Genomic DNA, 21428 nt, shown 5'->3' on the forward strand with positions numbered 1-21428 from the left:
ATAAAGAAGCTAAATGACTTGAGTGAGATCACATATTTTGTTGAAGACCATGCTGGGATTTGCACCTGCAGATCCCAGAATCCACACCCTGAACCATTTTAAGATAGTGCCATGAATTCAGATGGTTTTTATCCTGGAGAAGTCACAACAGCAACTCCATATAGTTGATGTAAAAATCACATTATTGGGGGGACCTTCAAGATAGTGGAGGAGTAAGACAAGGAGATCACCTTCCTCCCCACAAATACATCAGAAATACATTTACCTGTGGAACAACTCCTGCAGGACACCTACTGAATGCTGCAGAAGACCTCAGACTTCCCAAAAAGCAAGAAAATCCCCATGTACCTGGGAAGTGCAAAAGAAAAAAGAAAAAACAGACACAAAAGAGTAGGGATGGGACCTGCCCCTCTGGGAGGCAGCTGTGAAGGAGGAAAAATTTCCACACACTAGGAAGCCCCTTCACTGGTGGAGACGGGAGGTGGGTGGCGGGGAAGCTTTGGAGCCACGGAGGAGAGCACGGCAACAGGGGTGCAAGGGGCAAAGCGGAGAGATTCCCGCACAGAGGATCTGTGCCGACCATCACTTACCAGCCTGAGAAGCTTGTCTGCTCACCCGCCGGGGTGGGCGGGGCTGGGAGCTGAGGCTTGGGCTTCAGTCGGAGCGCAGGGAGAGGACTGGGGTTGGCTGTGTGAACACAGCTTGAAGGGGGCTAGTGCGCCACAGCTAGCCAGGAGGGCATCTGGGAAAAAGTCTGGACCTGCCAAAGAGGCAAGAGACCATTGTTTCAGGGTGTGCGAGGGGAGGGGTTTCAGAGCACTGCCTAAACGAGCTCCAGAGATGGGCACGAGCTGTGGTTATCAGCGCGGACAACAGAGCCGGGCATGAAATGCTAAAGCTGCTGCTGCCACCACCAAGAATCCTGTGTGCGAGCACAGGTCACTATCCACAGCTCTCCTCCTGGGAGCCTGTGCAGCCCGCCACTGCCGGTCCCGTGATCCAGGGACAACTTCCCCGGGATAACACACAGCCCGCCTCAGGCTTTTGCAACGTTACACTGGCCTGTGCCACCGCAGGCTTGCCCCACATTCTGTACCCCTCCCAACCCTGGCCTGAGTGAGCCAGAGCCCCCTAATCAGCCGCTGTTTTACCCCCTCCTGTCTGTGTGGGAACAGATGCCCTCAGAGGTGGGTCCAAATCCAAAGCTGAACCCCAGGAGCTATGCAAACAAAGAAGAGAAAGGGAAATCTCTCCCAGCAGCCTCAGGAGCAGTGGATTAAATCCCCACAGTCAACTTAATGTACCCTGCATCTCTGGAACACCTGAATAGACAACAAATCATCCCAAAATTGAGGCAGTAGACATTGGGAGCAACTGTAGACTTGGGGTTTGCTGTCTGCGGCTGATTTGTTTCTGATTTCTAGGTTTATCTTAGTATAGTTTTTAGCGCTTGTTATCATTGGTGGATTTGTTTATTGGTTTGGTTGCCCTCTTCTTTTTAAATTATTATTATTATTTTTGATTTATTATTATTTTTTCTTTCTCTTTTTCTCCCTTTTCTTCTGAGCTTTGTGGCTGACAGGGTCTTGGTGCTCTGGCCTGGTGTCAGGCCTGAGCCTATGAGGTGGGAGAGCCGAGTTCAGGACATTAGACCATCAGAGAGCCCCTGGCCCCATGTAATATCAATCGGCGAGAGCTCTCCCAGAGATCTCTGTCTTAACGCTAAGACCCAGCTCCACTCAACGACCAGCAAGCTTCAGTGCTGGATGCCCCATGCCAATCAACAAGCAAGACAGGAACACAACCCCACACATTAGCAGAGAGGCTGCCTAAAATCATAGTAAGGTTTTACTATGTGAGTTTTGTTTACCCCAAAACACACCACCAGACGAGGTCCTGCCTCCCAGAAAGACAAGATCCAGCCCCACCCACCAGGACACAGGCACCAGTCCCCTCCATCAGGAAGCCTACACTAGCCACTGAACAAACCTCACCCACTGGGGCAGACATCAAAAAAATGGGAACTATGAACCTGCAGCCTGCGAAAAGGATCCCAAACACAGTAAGTTAAACATAATGAGAAGACAAAGAAATATTCAGCAGATGAAGAAGCAAAGTAGAAACCCACCAGATGAAATAACTGAAGAGGAAATAGACAGTCTACCTGAAAAAGAATTCAGAATAATAATAGTAAAGATGATCCAAAATCTTGGAAATAGAAGGGAGAAAATAGATGAAACATTTAACAAGGGCCTAGAAGAACTAAAAGAGAAAAACAGTGATGAACAATACAAAAAATGAAATTAAAAATTCTCTAGAAGGAATCTATAGCAGAATAACTGAGGCAAAAAAACAGATAAGTGACCTGGAAGGTAAAATAGTGGAAATAACTACCACAGAGCAGAATAAAGAAAAAAAAATGAAAAGAATTGAGGACAGTCTCTGAGACCTCTGGGACAAAATTAAACGCACCAACATTCAAATTATATGAGTCCCAGAAGAAGAAGAGAAAAAGAAAGGGGTTGAGAATATATTTGAAGAGATTACAGTTGAAAACTTCCCTAATATGGGAAAGGAAATAGTCAATCAAGTCCAGGAAGCACAGAGAGTCCCATACAGGATAAAGCCAAGGAGAAACATGCCAAGACACATATTAATCAAACTATCAAAAATTAAATACAAAGAAAAAATATTAAAAGCAGCAAGGGAAAAACAACAAGTAACACACAAGGGAATCCCCATAAGGTTAACAGCTGACCTTTCGGCAGAAAGTCTGCAAGCCAGAAGGGAGTGGCAGGATATGTTTAAAGTGATGAAAGGGAAAAACCTACAACCAAGATTACTCTACCGAGCAAGGATCTCATTCAGATTTGACGGAGAAATTAAAACCTTTACAGACAAGCAAAAGCTAAGAGAATTCACCACCACCAAAACAGCTTTACAACAAATGCTAAAGGAACTTCTCTAAGTGGGAAACACAAGAGAAGGAAAAGACCTACAATAACAAATCCAAAACAATTAAGAAAATGGTAATAGGAACGTACATATTGATAATTACCCTAAACGTAAATGGATTAAATGCTCAACCAAAGGACATGGACTGGCTGAATGGATACAAAAACTATACCTATATATATGCTGCCTACAAGAGACCCACTTCCGACCTAGGGACACATACAGACTGAAAGTGAAGGGACAGAAAAAGATATTCCATGCACATGGAAATCAAAAGAAAGCTGGAGTAGCAATTCTTATATCAGACAAAATAGACTTTAAAATAAAGGCTATTACAAGAGACAAAGAAGGACAATACGTAATAATCAAGGGATCAATCCAAGACGAAGATAAAACAATTGTAAATATTTATGCACCCGACCTAGGAACCCCTCAATACCTAAGGCAAAGGCTAACAGCCATAAAAGGGGAAATTGACAGTAATGCAATAATAGTAGGGGACTTAAACACCTCATTTTCACCAATGGACAGATCATCCAAAATGAAAATAAATAAGAAAACAAAAGCATTAAATGATACATAAAACAAGATGGACTTAACTGTTATTTATAGGACATTCCATCCCAAAACAACAAGAAAGAATACACTTTCTTCTCAAGTGCCATGGAACATTCTCCATGATACATCATATCTTGGCTCACAAATCAAGCCTTGGTAACTTTAAGAAAATTGAAATAGTATCAAGTATCTTTTCCAACAACAACGCTATAAGACTAGATATCAATAACAGGAAAAAAAACTGTAAAAAATACAAACACATGGAGGCTAATCAATAGGCTACTAAATAACCAAGAGATTGATGAAGAAATCAAAGAGGAAATCAAAAAATACCTAGACAAAGGACAGTGAAAACACGATGAACCAAAACCTATGGGATGCAGCAAAAACAGTTCTAAGAGGGAAGTTTATAGCAATACAATCCTACCTCAAGGAACAAGAAACATGAAACATCTCAAATAAACAACCTAACCTTACATGTAAAGCAATTAGAGAAAGGAGAACAGAAAAACCCTAAAGTTAGCAGAAGTAAAGAAATCATAAAGATCAGATTAGAAATAAATGAAAAATAAATGAAGGAAATGATAGCAAAGATCAATAAAACTAAAAGCTGGTTCTTTGAGAAGATAAACAAAATTGATAACCATTAACCAGACTCATCAAGAAAAAAAAGCAGAAAACTCAAATCAACGGAATTAGAAAAGGAAAAGGAGAAGAAACAACTGACATTGCAGAAATACAAAGGAGCATGAGAGATTACTACAAGCAACTATATGCCAATAAACTGGACAACCTGGAAGAAATGGACAAATTCTCAGAAAAGCACAACCTTCCGAGACTGAACTAGGAAGAAATAGTAAATATGAACAGACCAATCACAAGCACTGAAATTGAAACTGTGATTAAAAGTCTTCCAACAAACAAAAGCCCAGGACCAGATAGCTTCACAGGCGAATTCTATCAAACATTTACAGAAGACCTAACACTTATCCTTCTCAAATTCTTCCAAATATATAGCAGAGGGAGGAACACTCCCAAACTCATTCTACGAGGCCACCATCACCCTAGTACCAAAACCAGACAAAGATTTCATAAAAAAAAACTACAGGCCAATATCACTGATGAACACAGATGCAAAAATCCTCAACAAAATATTAGCAAACAGAATCCAACAGCACATTAAAAGGATCATACACCATGATCATGTGGGGTTTATCCCAGGAATGCAAGGGTTCTTCAGTATATGCAAATCAATCAATGTGATACATCATATTAACAAATTGAAGGATAAAACCCATATGATAATCTCAATGGATGCAGAAAAAGCTTTTGACCAAATTCAACACCCATTTAGGATAAAAACTCTCCAGAAAGTAGGCATAGAGAGAACCTACCTCAATATAATAAAGGCCATATATGACAAACCCACAGCCAACATCATTCTCAATGGTGAAAAACTGAAACCATTTCCTCTAAGATTAGGAACAAGACAAGGTTGCCCACTCTCACCGCTATTATTCAGCATAGTTTTGGAAGTTTTAACCAAAGCAATCAGAGAAGAAAAAGAAATAAAAGGAATCCAGATCGGAAAAGAAGAAGTAAAAGTGTCACTGTGCGCAGATGACATGATACTACAGAGTATCCTAAAGATGCCACCAGAAAACTACTAGAGCTAATAAATGAATTTGGTAGAGTAGCAGAATACAAAATTAATGCACAGAAATCTCTTGCATTCCTATACAGTAATGATGAAAAATCTGAAAGAGAAATTAAGGAAACACTCCCATTTACCACTGCAACAAAAAGAATAAAATACTTAGGAGTAAACCTACCTAAGGAGACAAAAACTTGTATGCAGAAAACTATAAGACAGGGATTAAAGAAATTAAAGATGATACAAACAGATGGAGAGATATACCATGTTCTTGGATTGGAAGAATCAACATTGTGAAAATAACTATACTACCCACAGCTATCTACAGATTCAATGCAATCCCTATCAAACTACCAATGGCATTTTCCACAGAACTAGAACAAAAAATTTCACAGTTTGTATGAAAACACAGAAGACCCCGAATAGCCAAAGCAATCTTGAGGAAGAAAAACAGAGCTGGAGGAATCAGGTGACCTGACTTCAGAGTATACTAAAAAACTACAGTAATCAAGACAGTATGGTACTGGGTAAAAACAGAAATACAGATCAATGGAATGTTATAGAAAGCCCAGAGATAAACCCACACACATATGGTTACCTTATCTTTGATAAAGGAGGCAAGAATATACAATGGAGAAAAGACAGCCTCTTCAGTAAGTGGTACTCAGAAAACTGGACAACTACATGTAAAACAATGAAGTTAGAAGACTCCCTAACACCATACACAAAAATAAACTCACAGTGGATTAAAGACCTAAATATAAGACCGAACACTGTAAAACTCTTAGAGGAAAACATAGGCAGAACACTATGATGTAAATCACAGCAAGATCCTTTTTGACCCACCTCCTAGAGAAATGGAAATAAAAACAAAAATAAACAAATGGGACCTAATGAAACTTAAAAGCTTTTGCACAGCAAAGGAAACCATAAACAAGACGAAAAGACAACCCTCAGAATGGGAGAAAATATTTGCAAATGAATCATCAGACAAAGGATGAATCTCCAAAATTTACAAGCAGCTCATGCAGCTCAATATCAAAAAAACAAACAACCCAATCCAAAAATGGGCAGAAGACCTAAATAGACATTTCTCAAAGAAGATATACAGATTGCCAACAAACACATGAAAGGATCCTCAACATCAATAATCATTAGAGAAATGCACATCAAAACTACAATGCGGTATCACCTGACACCAGTCAGAATGGCCATCATCAAAAACTCTACAAACAATAAATGCTGGAGAGGGTGTGGAGAAGAGGGAACCCTCCTGCACTGTTCGTGGGAATGTAAATTGATACAGCCACTATGGAGAACAGTATGGAGGTTCCTTTAAAACTAAAAATAGAAGTACTGTATGACCCAGCAATCCCACTACTGGGCATATATCCTGAGAAACCATAATTCAAAAAGAGTCATGTACCACAATATTCACTGTGGCACTATTTACAATAGCCAGGACATGGAAGCAACCAATTTGTTTGTCAACAGATGAATGGATAAAGAAGATGTGGCACATATGTACAATGGAATATTACTCAGCCATAAAAAGAAACGACATTGAGTTATTTGTAATGAGGTGGATGGACCTAGAGTCTGTCATACAGAGTGAAGTTAGAAAGAGAAAAACAAATACCGTATGCTAACACATATATATGGAATCTAAAGGAAAAAAAAGAAGTTCTGATGAACCTAACACAGGACAGGAATAAAGACGCAGATGTAGAGAATGGGCTTGTAGACACGGGGAGGGGGAAGGGTAAGATTGGATGAAGTGAGAGAGTAGCATGGACATATATACACTACCAAATGTTAAATAGACAGCTAGTGGGAAGCAGCTCCATAGCACAGGGGGATCAGCTCGGTGCTCTGTGACCACCTAGAGGGGTGGGGTAGGGAGGGTGGAGGGAGACTCAAGAGAGAGAGGCTATGGTGATATATGTATACATATAGCTGACTTGCTTTGTTATACAGCAGAAATTAATGCAACATTGTAAAGCAATTATATTCCCATTAAGGTGTTAAAAAATTAATTATCTAGTTATTCTACAGTCTATGATGCACCTAGGGATTCCTGGCGCTATTTCAACAGTTCTGAAATCTCCAGAGGTACTTGAAATTACAAATTAGGAGTTCCTGGTTTAAGGGGTTATCTCTCAAGATGTCACCTGCAACTTTACATTCCAAATATTCATTTTTTTGTCTCAAAATACCTTCAGTATTTTAATGTGAAACTTTTTCTGTGCCCACGTTTTGATATAGTGTGCACATATGCATGAAAAGGTGGAGGAGATCATTTTCGAGTATTAAATTAATCTGTCCAATTTGTAAACAAGTTGCATTTCTAACTTCTTCCAAAATACTGTTTATTGAATTCAAGCTAATTACAGTACTATCTGTAGTTTTAGATAAATCCAACATCTGACGTTACCTTTCGACAGGTTTTTTTACACTGTCTAGTGATGACTATTAAAATGGATATTTGAAAATCATTCCTGGAGGCCTAGACAAAAATGAGAATTGCCGAAGGAAAATCTTCTACCACTCCACTGAAATTGTTCATCCGGCCAGCAATGCCCTCACCTCCCACCTTGCTAAATCCATTCATTTGTTGTTCCCAGCCTTTATCTCACTCGACCTGTCACCAGCATTTTATACAGTTGGTTATATCTTCCTCCTGGATTTACTCTCCTCCTTGGGCCTCTGGGATACACACTGCTTCTAGTTTCTGTCTACATTACAGGCTGTTCCTTTTCAGTGCTGGCTCTTCTTTTCTCCTCCACCTCTTCATGTTGGAGGGACCAGGACTTGCTCAGAACCTCCTTGTTTTCTCTGTCTGTCCCTTCTTCCCAGTGATCTTTTCAGTATCGTAGTGTTGAACCCCATCTATATGCCAAGGACTCCTAAATTTTATACTTCCAGTCCAGATCTACTTCCCCAAATTTAGACCTACATATTTAATTGCTTACTAGATATCTCTACTTGGATGTCTCATAGGCATCTCATACTTTATAGGTTCAATACCACATCCCTGATCTTACCTCCAGAACCAGCTTCCCCTATGACCTTTTTCATCTTAATGTTAACTACATTTAATGAGTTTCTTAGGCAAAGAAGCTGGACTCCTCTGTTTCTCTTATGCCCCACATCAATCCACCAAGGAATCCTAATTGTCTCTTCCTTCTCACTGCCTCTATTGTCATCACCCTGATATGAGGTACCATCATCTATTCCCTACATCATTACAGCAGCCTCCTAACTGGTCTTCCTGCTGCTACCCTTGCCTTCTTGGAGTCTGTTCTCCAAGTAGCTGTCAGAATGTTTTTTTTTTTTTTTTATGTATAAATCAGATCATGTTACTCCAAAATCTGCCAGTGATTCCTCATTCCCCTTGGCATAAAAGTCAAAGCTCTTGATTGGCCAAAGAGCCCTACATTATCTGGGTAGCTATTACCCCTTTGACTTTACCTCTTGTTTCTTTTAGTCCGTTCTCAAAATATACGAGGCACACCCCACTTTAGTATCCTTGCACTGGCTGGATGTCTTCATCTCCTATGAGTTTTTCTTCAAGTGTGACCTTCTCAGTGAACCTTTGCTCAAATGCAGTCTTCTCAATGAACCTTCTAAGTGAAGCCAATGCTGATGACTTTAACTAAAATGGCAAAATAATGCATTCTAGCATTCCCAGTCCCCATTATGCTGCTTTTTGTTGTTGTTTTTGATAGCACTTATTACCTTCTGATAAACTGTATAATTCACCCTGCTCAAATTCAAGTGCTCATACAAAGGTTCCTTGCCAGTTTGATTCACCGATGTATCTTAATGCGTATTACCATGTCTGGTACATCGTAGGCACTCAACAACTATTGAATGAATGAATACATACCTATTTAGTGTATGCAAATCAAACATTCACTTTTACATTTATGCTAAATTCCAACCTGTTCACCAATCTGTCAATTTGATTAATAAATATTATGGGTCTCCTATATATCTAAAAGCCTGTATCTGTTGTTTGAGGAAAAAATTTTAAAGTACGTAAGTGATCCAGTTAACTGTTAGAGAGGTAAGATGGTGTAGCAGGTTGGGTTCCCCAGGAAGCAGATCCGAAGGTGGAGATCAGTGTGTGGGGAGTTGATGAGGCTGTGCTCTTCTGGAAGGGAACAGAGGGAAGCAGGGTAGAGGGCAAAGGAGAGAAGTCAAGCTATGAAGCAGTTTCAGTAGAAGCCTCAGTTGACCCCCACACAGCAGTTCTTAGAATGGAGTTATCTCCTTTAGAATGAGAGGCTCTGGTCCTTATATTCCTTCAAAGACTAGTCATTAAAAAGAGGCACCATAATAAAGTTGGCATGACCTTGGGAGAGGCACCCCTCATCTGCTGAGGCCATTCCCGAGGGAACTGGTATCGGAGAGCTGTCTGCAGACGTCACTCCCAGAAGCAGGATTAGTCGATTCTCAGTTCTTAAAGGTGGATTTAGATGGTACATCAGGGCACATAGCACAGACAGGAATGCAACTAACTGCAACATGTGGTAGAAAGTGACAATGTCTTAAGTTTTATAAAAGGGCTGTAGATAAACATTATTTATAATACTAAAACTTGAAACTACTTAAATGTTTAATAAGATAAATTATGGAATAGCCAAACAAGAGAAGGTTGTGCGGATATTAAATATCATGCCCTTAAAAATATTTAAGGAATGTGAAATATGTAGTAAATGGTGCTAAGAAAAGAAAGGGGCAAAATTATATAAATTGGACAAATACTTACAGACGTTCTTTAAAGGCTGGAGGGAAATGCACAGCACCAAAAGAGCGATCACTTCTGAATGGGGTAATGGTGATCTGTTATTTTCTTCTTTTCTGTTTTTTCACATCTTGTATAATGAAAGTGTATTTGCTTTTATAACCATATAGATAACTTCTTAAAGAGGGATACAATAAAATATACTATTTTCTTTCTATTTTCAGATATTTACATCCAGAAGGATTGCCCTCTGACTATACAATCAGTTTTCTATTCCGGATTCTTCCTGATACTCCAGAGGAGCCATTTGCTCTTTGGGAGATTTTAAATAAAAATTCTGACCCATTGATTGGAGTCATTTTAGATAGTAAGTATATTTATTTATAAAACATTTGCACACACATGTATGAGTAACGTATGTGGCCTGTCATCTTGCCTGGTTTGTGTGTATTGTAGAGTAACTCACTTATTTTAAGCTATTTGTAAATACTAATGATGAACTATGTGATAGTTGATTCATTCATTTATCTACTCATTCTTTCAACAAATATTCATCGAGTTCCTACCATTTGCCAACACCAGGCTCTGGGATTCAGTAGTGAGCAAGGTGAGACATGCCGACTGCAGGAAGAGCATGCAACTTGATGCAGAAGAGGATCAGTGCGAGGGGTGGAATCAGAAGTCATTTTTCCTATATGGATAGGATAAGTGTAAGATGCCTCTCTTGGGTTCCTGGGCCCAATTCCAACATGTGTGTTGGGCGTGGCGGGTGGAGGAGAGGCTCCCACACAACACCAAGCGATTCTTGGACACCAGCAGAGTATCTGAGAATTCAACTCCAGTCTGACACTATGTACCAGAGGTAGCATCAGATTCCACAGGTTGAGGGCTTGTTCCTATACGACTGCCCTCCTCCCCCTCCATTTCAGCCACCAGTGGCAAGCTCAGGCTGCTACCAGCTACACATTGGAGGTTCCAATGACCCGCTCCAGCTCAGGATGTCAACTGAAAGTCCAGAGTTTTACCTGTACTTCTGACCCACAGTCTAAATCAGAGGTTCCCACAACTTCCTCCTCGGGTTCAATTAATTTGCTAGAGTGGCTCACGGAACTCAGAGAAGCATTTTGCATACTAGATTACCAGTCTATCATGAAAGGATATAACTTAGGAGAAAGGCATGGGGAAGGAGGGCGGGAGCTTCCATGCCCTCTCCACCTGCACCACTGTCCCGGCACCTCCATATGTTTACCAACCTGGAAATTCTCTGAACCCCATCCTTTTGGGTTTTCATGGATGCTTCATTACATAGGAATGATTGATAAACTCACTGGCCATTGGCAATTGAACTCAGTCTCCACCCCCTCTCCCCTCCATAGAAGTTGGAGGGGGTAGGGGGACTGAAAGTTCTAACCCTCTCGTCACATGACTGGTTCTCCAGGCAACCAGCCCTTATCCTTAGGTTACCTAAGGGCTTTCCAAAAGCCACTGTATTAACATAACAAAAGGCACATTTTTTTGTTCTGACCACAGGAAATTCCAACGGTTTTAGGGGCTGTGAGGCAGGAACCCTAGACAAAGACCAAGTATATATGAGAAATATATTTTGGTCATCTGAATAACAAATATATATTTCTTTTAAGTCACAATGTTGCAATGCCTCTTTCATATCCTAGAAAAGAATGTCAGATTGGCAGCGGCATATTCTGGGAAGAATTCTGGGGCGGAGATATAAAATTGAAAGTTGCATATGTGAGATCATCTAGAGAGTTAGTCCAGAAAGAAAAGAGAATAGTTGTGAATGAGAAATTCCATTGTTTGGAGATTGGAAAGTTGAGGAGGAAACAATAAAGGAAAGTTCTTAACCTTTACTCTTGGATGTCACAAATGATTATCACTTAAGAGAATTATCAAGTTTTTGGTTAATGTCCCTGAGTTTTCTAAATATATTTTTAGTTTAGGATCCCAGTCAATCTGGGAATGAAAATTTGGTGGTTATTGTTAGGTATTAACTCGAACATTTGGATAAGAAAAGTATTTTAAGCTGTTTCCAACTAGTATTTGTTAAAGGACATTTCAGTACATGGAAATAAATCAACAACTAAACATTGTGAAAGCATTTTGTATTGATTTTGAAACTAAGGGAAAGCTGTAGATTAAAAAGGTGTAAATTGCTAACTCTATATCCAACCAGGACTCGAAAACAAAGAAGTCTCTTGAAATGATTAATACTACTTGCTCCTATAGAAAGCAGAATGAAAAATTTAATTGTAACCGGGGAATGAATTAGTGAGAAAAATGTTCCTCTCTTTTTGTAATAAAATATTCCCTGTAACATGAAGTACTCAAGAATAGGAAGGTTTTTTTTTTTTAACTTGTTTGTTCATAATAAAAGACATGCTGAAATATCACTATTTTGGGGCAGTGTAAGTTACATGTCCTGGGAAAACTGGTTGTTTCAGTGGTTAAATAAGGCAAAGAATCTGGTTTTTATTTCTTAAGATTTTGTTACCGAATTAAGTTGTATGAACCCTGCTCAGGGCCTAGCCTGGCCCATGCTCTCTGCCTTGGAGGGGGAGGGTTCTTTTTCCTTTCCATTTTAAGTAAGTGAATAGCAAAACCGAAGCCGAGATTGACACAGCACAAGCTTTATTCAGTGGCTAAAGAAAGGAAAAGTGGAAACTAAGTTCACAGATCAACTTCTCACCCACCTGAAGAGAGAGATTTAAATTTTTTTTTAAACATCTTTATTGGAGTATAATTGCTTTACAATGGTGTGTTAGTTTTTGCTTTATAACAAAGTGAATCCGTTATACATATACATATATCACCATATCTCCTCCCTCTTGCGTCTCCCTCCCTCCCACCCTATCCCACCCCTCCAGGTGGTCACAAAGCACTGAGCTGATCTCCCTGTGTTATGCGGCTGCTTCCCACTAGCTATCTATTTTACATTTGGTAGTGTATATATTTTCATGTCACTCTCACTTCATCTCAGCGTACCCTTCCCCCTCCCCGTGTCCTCAAGTCCATTCTTTACGTCATCTGCGTCTTTATTCCTGTCCTGCCCTTAGGTTCTTCAGAACCACTTTTTTTTTTTTTTTTTTTTTAGATTCCATATATATGTGTTAGCATACGGTATTTGTTTTTCTCTTTCTGACTTACTTCATTCTGTATGACAGACTCTAGGTCCATCCACCTCACTACAAATAACTCAATTTCGTTTCTTTTTATGGCTGAGTAATATTCCATTGTATATATGTGCCACATCTTCGTTATCCATTTGTCTGTCGATGGCCGCTTAGGTTGCTTCCGTGTCCTGGCTATTGTAAATAGTGATGCAATGAACATTGTGGTACACGGCTCTTTTTGAATTATGGTTTTCTTAGGGTATATGCCCAGTAGTGGGATTGCTGGGTCATATGGTAGTTCTATTTTTAGTTTTTAAGGACCCTCCATACTGTTCTCCATAGTGGCTGTATCAATTTACATTCCTGCCAACAGTGCAAGAGGGTTGCCTTTTCTCCACACCCTCTCCAGCATTTATTGTTTGTAGATTTTTTGATGATAGCCATTCTGATTGATGTGAGGTGATTCAATTTTAAAAAGTAAAGACAAAGAGAGGAGGAGGAGTGAGGCTGATGCTGGGGAAGCATATGCATTAGTCTACCAGGGAAGGGGCAGGGCTTTTTCCAAGAGGCTGTGTGCTACCTCCTTTTTATCCTTTTTTAGTCCTTAATGGCTGCCAGTAAGTAGGTGTAGGTAACATGCTGAAGTAGTAAATCACCGTATAACGGGACTCAAGGTCTGTTGGAGGTCAGATTCATCATCATCTTGGTCCCAGCTGGTTCCATCTGTTTTTTTGTGTTTTTTGTACCTTCCTTTCTTACCTCTGGACTTTTTTTTTTTTTTTTTTGGTGGTACGCGGGCCTCTCACTGTCGTGGCCTCTCCCGTTGCGGAGCACAGGCTCTGGATGCGCAGGCTCAGCGGCCATGGATCACGGGCCCAGCCGCTCCGCAGCATGTGGGATCTTCCCGGACTGGGGCACGAACCCGTGTCCCCTGCATCAGCAGGCGGACTCTCAACCACTGCGCCACCAGGGAAGCCCACCTCTGGACCTTTTAACTTAAAAATTTATGTTCACTCCTGCTAAAGATGGGGGGTTGGCAGCTTTTGAGCACAGGCATTCCTGCCAAAGGTGCGGGTTAGACGGTTGATGGGTTTTGAACAAAGATCTGGAGCAGCTCTGGCAACAATTTGACTAACTTCATTTTTCCTTTTTGTCTGCCTCTACTTCCAACGTCAGACAACCATCTCCCAAAAGGGTAGTGGGAATGGGAGTATAGGCAAGGAACTACAGAGGAACAATATATGTCAGGGTCCTTGCCTCATCATCACACTACATGGTTAAGTTAGTTAATCTGTCCAGTTGAAAGCCTGGGGCAACCCAAGGACTATAGGTCATTTCCTTACCTACTCGTCACTTTGCCCTAAACACAGCCTGAAAACAAAGGTTACATTATTTTGAGTTGACTTTTTAAAATATTACTCCTTTTAATACTTTCTCAAATGTTTATCTTTTCCTTTCTTTGATTAGATGGTGGGAAAACCCTAACATATTTCAACCATGACTACAGTGGGGATTTTCAAACTGTTACTTTTGAAGGACCTGAAATTAGGAAAATTTTCTACGGAAGCTTTCACAAGGTGAGTAATGCCTTGTATACGTATATTCTTTATTCTATTTGCTGTGGGCAAAGAAACAGAAGATAGTAAAACAAAAAATCCATAGAGCTTTCGATCTCATACTTCACCTGAAGTAAGAATTACCTGTGGGGCTTGTGAACAATGCCCTGACCTTCTGATTTGGCAGTTCTGGGATGGGTCTCTAAAATGTACTCTTTTTTTTTTTTTGCTGTACGCGGGCCTCTCACCGTTGTGCCCTCTCCCGTTGCGGAGCACAGGCTCCGGACACGCAGGCTCAGCGGCCATGGCTCACGGGCCCAGCCGCTCCGCGGCATGTGGGATCTTCCCGGACTGGGGCATGAACCCGTGTCCCCTGCATCGGCAGGCGGACTCTCAACCACTGCGCCACCAGGGAAGCCCTAAAATGTACATTTTTATCCAGTACCGCAGGGGATATTGATAGTGTCGGAAGGAAGATATTTTCCTCTATCCTTCTAGGTTCCTCTAGCTGGCCTAAGAATTAAATTGACATGAGACGGATTAACGGGAAAAACTCAAACAAAAGTTTAATAACATGTATACATGGGAGAGACCCAGGAAAAACTGAGTATCTCACCAAAATAGCCGAAAGCTTCACCTTCTTCAGCTAAAGACAAAAGAGGATTTTGGGGGTGGTAGTTTGGGACTTCAAAGGGAAGGAAGGTAATTCACATGGAGATGGAAAAGCAAATGTTTGGTAAATAAATATTTGCTGGGCCTGCAGAGACAACGGGACACAGATTTTCCCCCACCATACCTAGTCTGTATTCTTTGCAGATGTCTCTGGTGATAGGTCTGTTCTGGGAACTGGACTTCTGTCTGAATCCTTTTAGGCAGTTAGAAGGAAGGTCAAAGTTTCTTCCTGAGTCTTTTGGGCCTTGATTGTTTTCAGCTTGAAACAATCCACATACCAAAGAGACATTTTGAGATGGCGAATTTTGGTGCCTTACCACAGAAGTGGTCCAGGTTCTTACTTTGAGGAACCATGTAGTAGAAGATACTGTATTATTTAGCAGAGAGTTGTTAGTTCACTACATTATGTATGATGTAGGAAGGATTGCTGGTCTACCTGGCCACCAATATAGATAAATACCAGCAGCCAAATCATGTTGAAATATGTAGACAGGTTGCACTGAGACATATATATATATACACACACACATACAGACCACCCATCACTGCCATTATATAAGTTACCCAGAGGAAGCTGGTAAAACCTGACTTCAGTTGTTCTTATTTTAACCTGGCGCTTGTGACAGAACTCTGTTCATTCACATTTCACATCTCTGAAACACTTTGTTTTGGTGATCACTGGAGTAGACATGCTTCCTTCCAAACTTTACCGTTTCCTTTGTGTTTAGTGAATAAGCCCGCTGATCTCTGGGCTGTTAAGGAATGCAACACCAAGAGTGCCGGAGAGCAGAGGGTTTACTAAGTGGTACTGCAAAAAGCTTTGCCTCTTAACCGTGCCCTTCTTGCACTGTCAGAGGGAGGGAAGCGGTGTTGCAAAGCAGTCTTCATCTTGCCTCTGTCTCCTGATGTAGAATGTGGGCAGATCTATCTAATCTACACAACTTTGCTACTTTCTGGGGTTTTGAATACCATAACTGTATAAGAACAATTGCATAACAAAAGTCTGACTCTTTTTTGCCTAAGAAAAGTTGCATAAAAATGTTTTTTTTTTTTTCTGGTTTAATCGGACTGTGCAACCAGAAGTACAGGTATCTTAAAAACACGTGAGATGCAGATGATTTATTACTTCATGGTTCAAAATAGTCCCATTAGCATTTCTTTGGAATTATTGTCATTTATTTACCAACTTCCTCTAGACATGATTCTTTTCTTGGTTAGGCAGAGTCAGTCACAAAGTAGCCAAGAAATATTACAGGGGAAATGAAAAGCTTGTGAGATTTCCTTAGTGTTTAAAAAAACACAACAACATAGAGATGGTACCTGAATGTGGGACAAGCATGGAAATGGTAAAAGTAGAACCTTTTTCCTTAAGCAAAACACATAGTGACAGAATTCCTTCTTTTCTCTTCCATACTTTTTGGTGAGGGGTCATGCAATTATGTAAGTTTGGTTGATATTTTCTCCTGCTTCTTACCTTCTAAAACATCTTTACTTTTATCAGCTGCATGTTGTTATCAGCAAGACTTTGGCCAAAGTGGTTATTGACTGCAAGCAAGTGGGTGAGAAGGCAGTAAATGCATCGTCTAATATCACATTAGATGGTGTCGAAGTCCTAGGGAGAATGGTTAGATCAAGAGGACCAAATGGAAACTCTGCCCCAGTAAGTGGATAAATAAGTGAATCTGTGTTATTGTTAAAGAAAAAAATCCTCTTGAAATATAATTATCTATCTTCCAGGGGAAAAATTTGGTAAAGGGATGGATGGAGGGAGGGCTGGATGAATGATGGATTGATGAATGGATAAACAAGTAGATAATGGCCTCTTCAGATGAATTAAAACATGAACGTTCAAAGCTCTGGCAATATGCTTCTGCTGTATTATAAGGAGAATGCTCCGAGAATTAGACTAGTTTGTTTTCTAAATGGATTTTAAAATTCAAATAGTAAAATATTCATATTTTAAAATTCAAATAAAATAGTGTGGCATAAATGGTTTGTTAATGAGAATCAAAACTGTAAATGAAACTCATTTATATAAGCAGATACAAATCCGAATAAAATGTTATTATTATACACAGTAAATTGACATAAGTCTCTCATTTGAGTTAGATTTGGGCATTTTAAAACTAGATTCTTGCTATTGCTAATGTAAAATTAACCCTTTAATTGTTAATAGTTATTTAAATAACAAATCATTCTAAGATATATTTTTCATCATACAACATGGAGTTTTAGACGAGGAGACTTCGAATTGACAAAGAAATCACATTCCCTTCAGTCACTACCCGCAAAAAAGAGCAGTGTACACAAGCTTTTGTTTTCACACCACACATTCACAGCTAATTAGCAACTTCTCTAATTTGAGTCATTCTATAATTAGAACCAATTAGCCTGGAGGGAATTTTATTCTTGTAAGCAATTCCAAATATTCAAATCTACACTTCTCTTCTGTGTAGCAGAATAATCAGGTTAATTATTATTCACTCTTATTGTCTTATGCTTTCAGAGATCTGTAGAACTAGCCAGCAAATAGGAAGTCATCTATTTGAATTGTATCATGTCTTTTCTTAAAATGTTTTGCATGTATAGTATTCCATGTGTGGTATTGACAACAGTCCACTAATATATATCATACCATCTCCTAATTATAATTCATACTGTACAACTACAGTTTTATAATCACAGTTACAAATTAATTGTATTTCAAATGACACTCTACATAGTAATTTTACTCCAGTTGTGTGATGAATTAAATATTAAAGAATTTATTTCTGAAAGCAAAAATGACTGTAGGTGTCAGGTCTACTGGTGATAAATCTTTACTTTTGACCATGACAGAAAATCAATTAAACAGAGCACCCTCTGTGGTAACTTCCACCCAGTAGGAGACAAAGGGGAATTTATAGAAGTCAATCATTAAAGAGTTCTTTGTAAGCCTAGTAGGAAAAAAGTTGTAGCTTTTGCTAGAATCTAGAAGTCTACAAAGGATTACTAAATAGATTTTTAGTCTACCCACTTATTGAGGAATTTGATTATGTTGAAATGGATGATATTAGAGTAGATCTCAAGAATGTGATTGAAAACTCACTTGCTTTTTTGGTTTATTACTTAACTGTTTCAGGGCAAGGCAAGAGAGAAGCTTCAGTCTTCAATTCTCAATTTAGAAATCATACATTGCTAATATAATCTTGATATACATATGCAAAAGGGAATGTGTAATGTACACGTTTTGGGTCATTCCAGGAGGGGTAATTATCATCTAAGAGGGATGAGTAGTTTATAGGTAAGCATTCCCTGGCAAATTCAGCAATGATTCAAAAACTGTCAAGTGATGGAAGAACTCACTTTATCAGTCTTCAAGACTACAGATTTTTTAAACCAAAGTTGAGTGGAGGAGAGATGAATGGATTTAGGGATATAGTAACTACTTTATTGAAATTACTCATATTCATAATAAAAACAACTTGCGTTCAGCAATGCAAGATTTTACATGCAGCAAAAGTCCCTAGTGGGACTAAACTAATAGGCAGGTTTAATTTAGCCGTCAAAACACACATGGGAAGAAACTTAACAACTGTGCTTCTCCTTTCCAATCTTCTTTTTCCTGAGAAGTTTCTTCTACCTTTTCTGATACCTAATGAAATTATCATGCTGCCAATCAGAGATAATTCAAGAAAAAATTTGAGCTTCTGGCATTGATTATGTTTGTTAGTGTCTTTTTTCCACCTTTTCAAATCTAACACTTATATAATTATACAACTGATATTTATTTGGCCCTCTGATGTGTAAATAAAGACAAATACAAGTTATGTTATGGAGTTTTTAGTAATTTTATTTAGAGTTAAACTTTTATGTAGGAATCAATAGTAGACTAGTCAATGATCCTCTAGAAACAAGTGTTTTTAAATTGCAAGGACATGGTTGTGTTTTCACTGGATTGTATCTTTTACTCCTTAAAATGATAATAGTGGCTAACATTTATTGCCTGCTATGGACTAGGCAGTGTGAACATTTCTGATATTATCTCATTTAATCCTCCAATAACCCTAGGAAGAGATACTTATTATTATCCCCATTTTATAGATGCAGAAACTGAGACTTGAATAAGTTAGGGAGGAATCCCCTTTCAAAAGTGAGGAAAGTGAGATATGAGCTTGTATCTGAGTTGCATGTGGTTACCCAATTTCCATTCTGAGCTCTTTTCCCTTGGTTCAGACTGATTATGATAGAACTTAAGGCAGAGGAGGGAATCTGGTCTGTAACAGTGACCATACGCCTTGTCTATTCACGGGCAGGTTCAAAAACTCACCATTATTTGAATTACAGCCTTGAAATAAACGTGATCAAAATGTTCCCCCCAAGCATGTCTACACCTAAACATTCTCATTACTACCAACAACTACAACAGCTGTTCCTTTTCATCTCCTAATTGAATAGTACCATCATGGTTTCCCTTAAATTCAGCAAGCTGATGGCGAGCAAGTAAAAACACCCTGTTCAATAGGTGACAAGTGATAAAGGCTTAATAAATCTTAGTTTGGAGGTGGAATCAATCAAATTTACACACCAATTTAAAAGCAGGACATGGCCTAGGTCCTCAGGACTCTTTCTTCTATGTTCTCGGGCAATGTAAAGCTCTCTAAATATTTGTATAAGTTCAGGTACAGCTTGACTTCAAATTATAAGCTTAAAAATGTTATACTAGGAAAAAAATCAACAGATGAAAACTGGTACTGAGTGGAAAGTTGAGCCAGGGGTACATTTTAATTTCCATTCACAGATCACAGTGACTCAACTGCCAAGAAATATTTTAATCTTATTTTCATGCTAACATCTGACCCCAAATGACTTGCCTTTTGTGCTACACCCAAACAAAAATGTCCAGTAATGAAAAAGTGTTTGTAATTGTCTAAGTATTCCCTTGAAAGAGATTATAAAAAGTGAAAGTGGGAGGGTACTTGTTTTTTATTTGGCCAGATATTTTTTTTCATAATGTTCAGTCAGTTACAAAGGGAAAAAGTTGCAGAAGTGAAAAGGGGCTGCCTCTTAGTCACTTGAAGTATGATTTATTTTGAACCACATTGTCTTGCACTTTGAGGCACTCAAATATAAGATCTTTGGACATGTCATCTCTGTAATGTTTCCTCCATGATTTGTATCAATGTGTGTGTAATTGCTTCTGGAATAAAAGCCAGATTTTTAAAGAACAATCCCCAGAAATGTGCCTTGGAAAAGAAGTCTCTAAATAAAGGCTGAGGAATCTAAACTATTACGAATGCAAAACAATTATGAATAAATTTGTTGTACTCACACAAAAAAGGCTGCTGACTTCATCTAACTTGAAAAAGAAAAGACAGCCCACAAGCATTCTTCAAATGATAGTATCAGCCTCATTCAGCATTTAGTAGGTATTTGACCTCTTGAATAAATAAAATGAACTCATAAGAATCTCAGTGACTCAATAGGGTAGGGGAATTTTAGCCAAAGGTTTGTATGGAGACATTATACTGTTATAGGTGATTGGGCAGTGAATTCGAAAAACTTCAAGAAAGCCTGGTATATCCTGGGACTAATAAAAAGACTATGCTTTAAATAAATCTTTCCATTCACTAAAATGTGTTCACACTGAGGGCTCTATTCAGAAATGGAAAATTTCTTAATGGATGAATGACTTACAGAATTGACTGAATCTATCTAATGCTGTCATAATGGGACCCATTTAATAAATGTCCCCAGACAAATGGCATTGTCAAGTTAGGCTGGGGTATCTACATTTTAAACATTAGACTAATGATCTGTTTACTGCAGAATAAACCACAAGAAAATGAGGTGTGCTGTTCAAATCCCAGCCAGAATTCAGCTTTCAACATGTGCTTAAATTACTTTGACTTTTTCGTCCCAAGTCCTAGTTTACAGAATGGGGTTGACATTACTATTATCACACCTCATAGTGGTGATTGAAAGATTAAATGATATAAGCAAAGTCCTTAGGGTAATGCCTGGCACATAGTAAGTTTTTCAACAAGTGTTTGCTGCTATTGTTATTTGCTAAGACTTTTCTCAACCAAAACGTTGATTATTGGGGACACAAACTACTGTTATATTTCTGCTCTCAATACTGCATCACTTTCATTTTCATTCTACTATTTTGGCCT

The 21428-nt window shown here is 39.1% G+C and overlaps 1 protein-coding gene across 6 annotated transcripts in view; it reads left to right on the forward strand.

Annotated features, from left to right (window-relative positions):
- COL14A1 (collagen type XIV alpha 1 chain) overlaps positions 1-21428 on the forward strand; it is a 267412-nt gene that overhangs the window by 177301 nt on the left and 68683 nt on the right. For all 6 annotated transcript variants that reach the window (XM_073794695.1, XM_019932069.3, XM_019932070.3 and 3 more), the window contains 3 exons: positions 10142-10284; positions 14513-14622; positions 16775-16933. In XM_073794695.1, the coding sequence (XP_073650796.1) occupies positions 10142-10284; positions 14513-14622; positions 16775-16933 (412 nt within the window). The remainder of the gene's footprint in view (positions 1-10141; positions 10285-14512; positions 14623-16774; positions 16934-21428) is intronic.

Source organism: Tursiops truncatus, chromosome 17, assembly GCF_011762595.2.
Source record: "Tursiops truncatus isolate mTurTru1 chromosome 17, mTurTru1.mat.Y, whole genome shotgun sequence".
Classification (NCBI taxonomy): Eukaryota; Metazoa; Chordata; class Mammalia; order Artiodactyla; family Delphinidae; genus Tursiops; species Tursiops truncatus.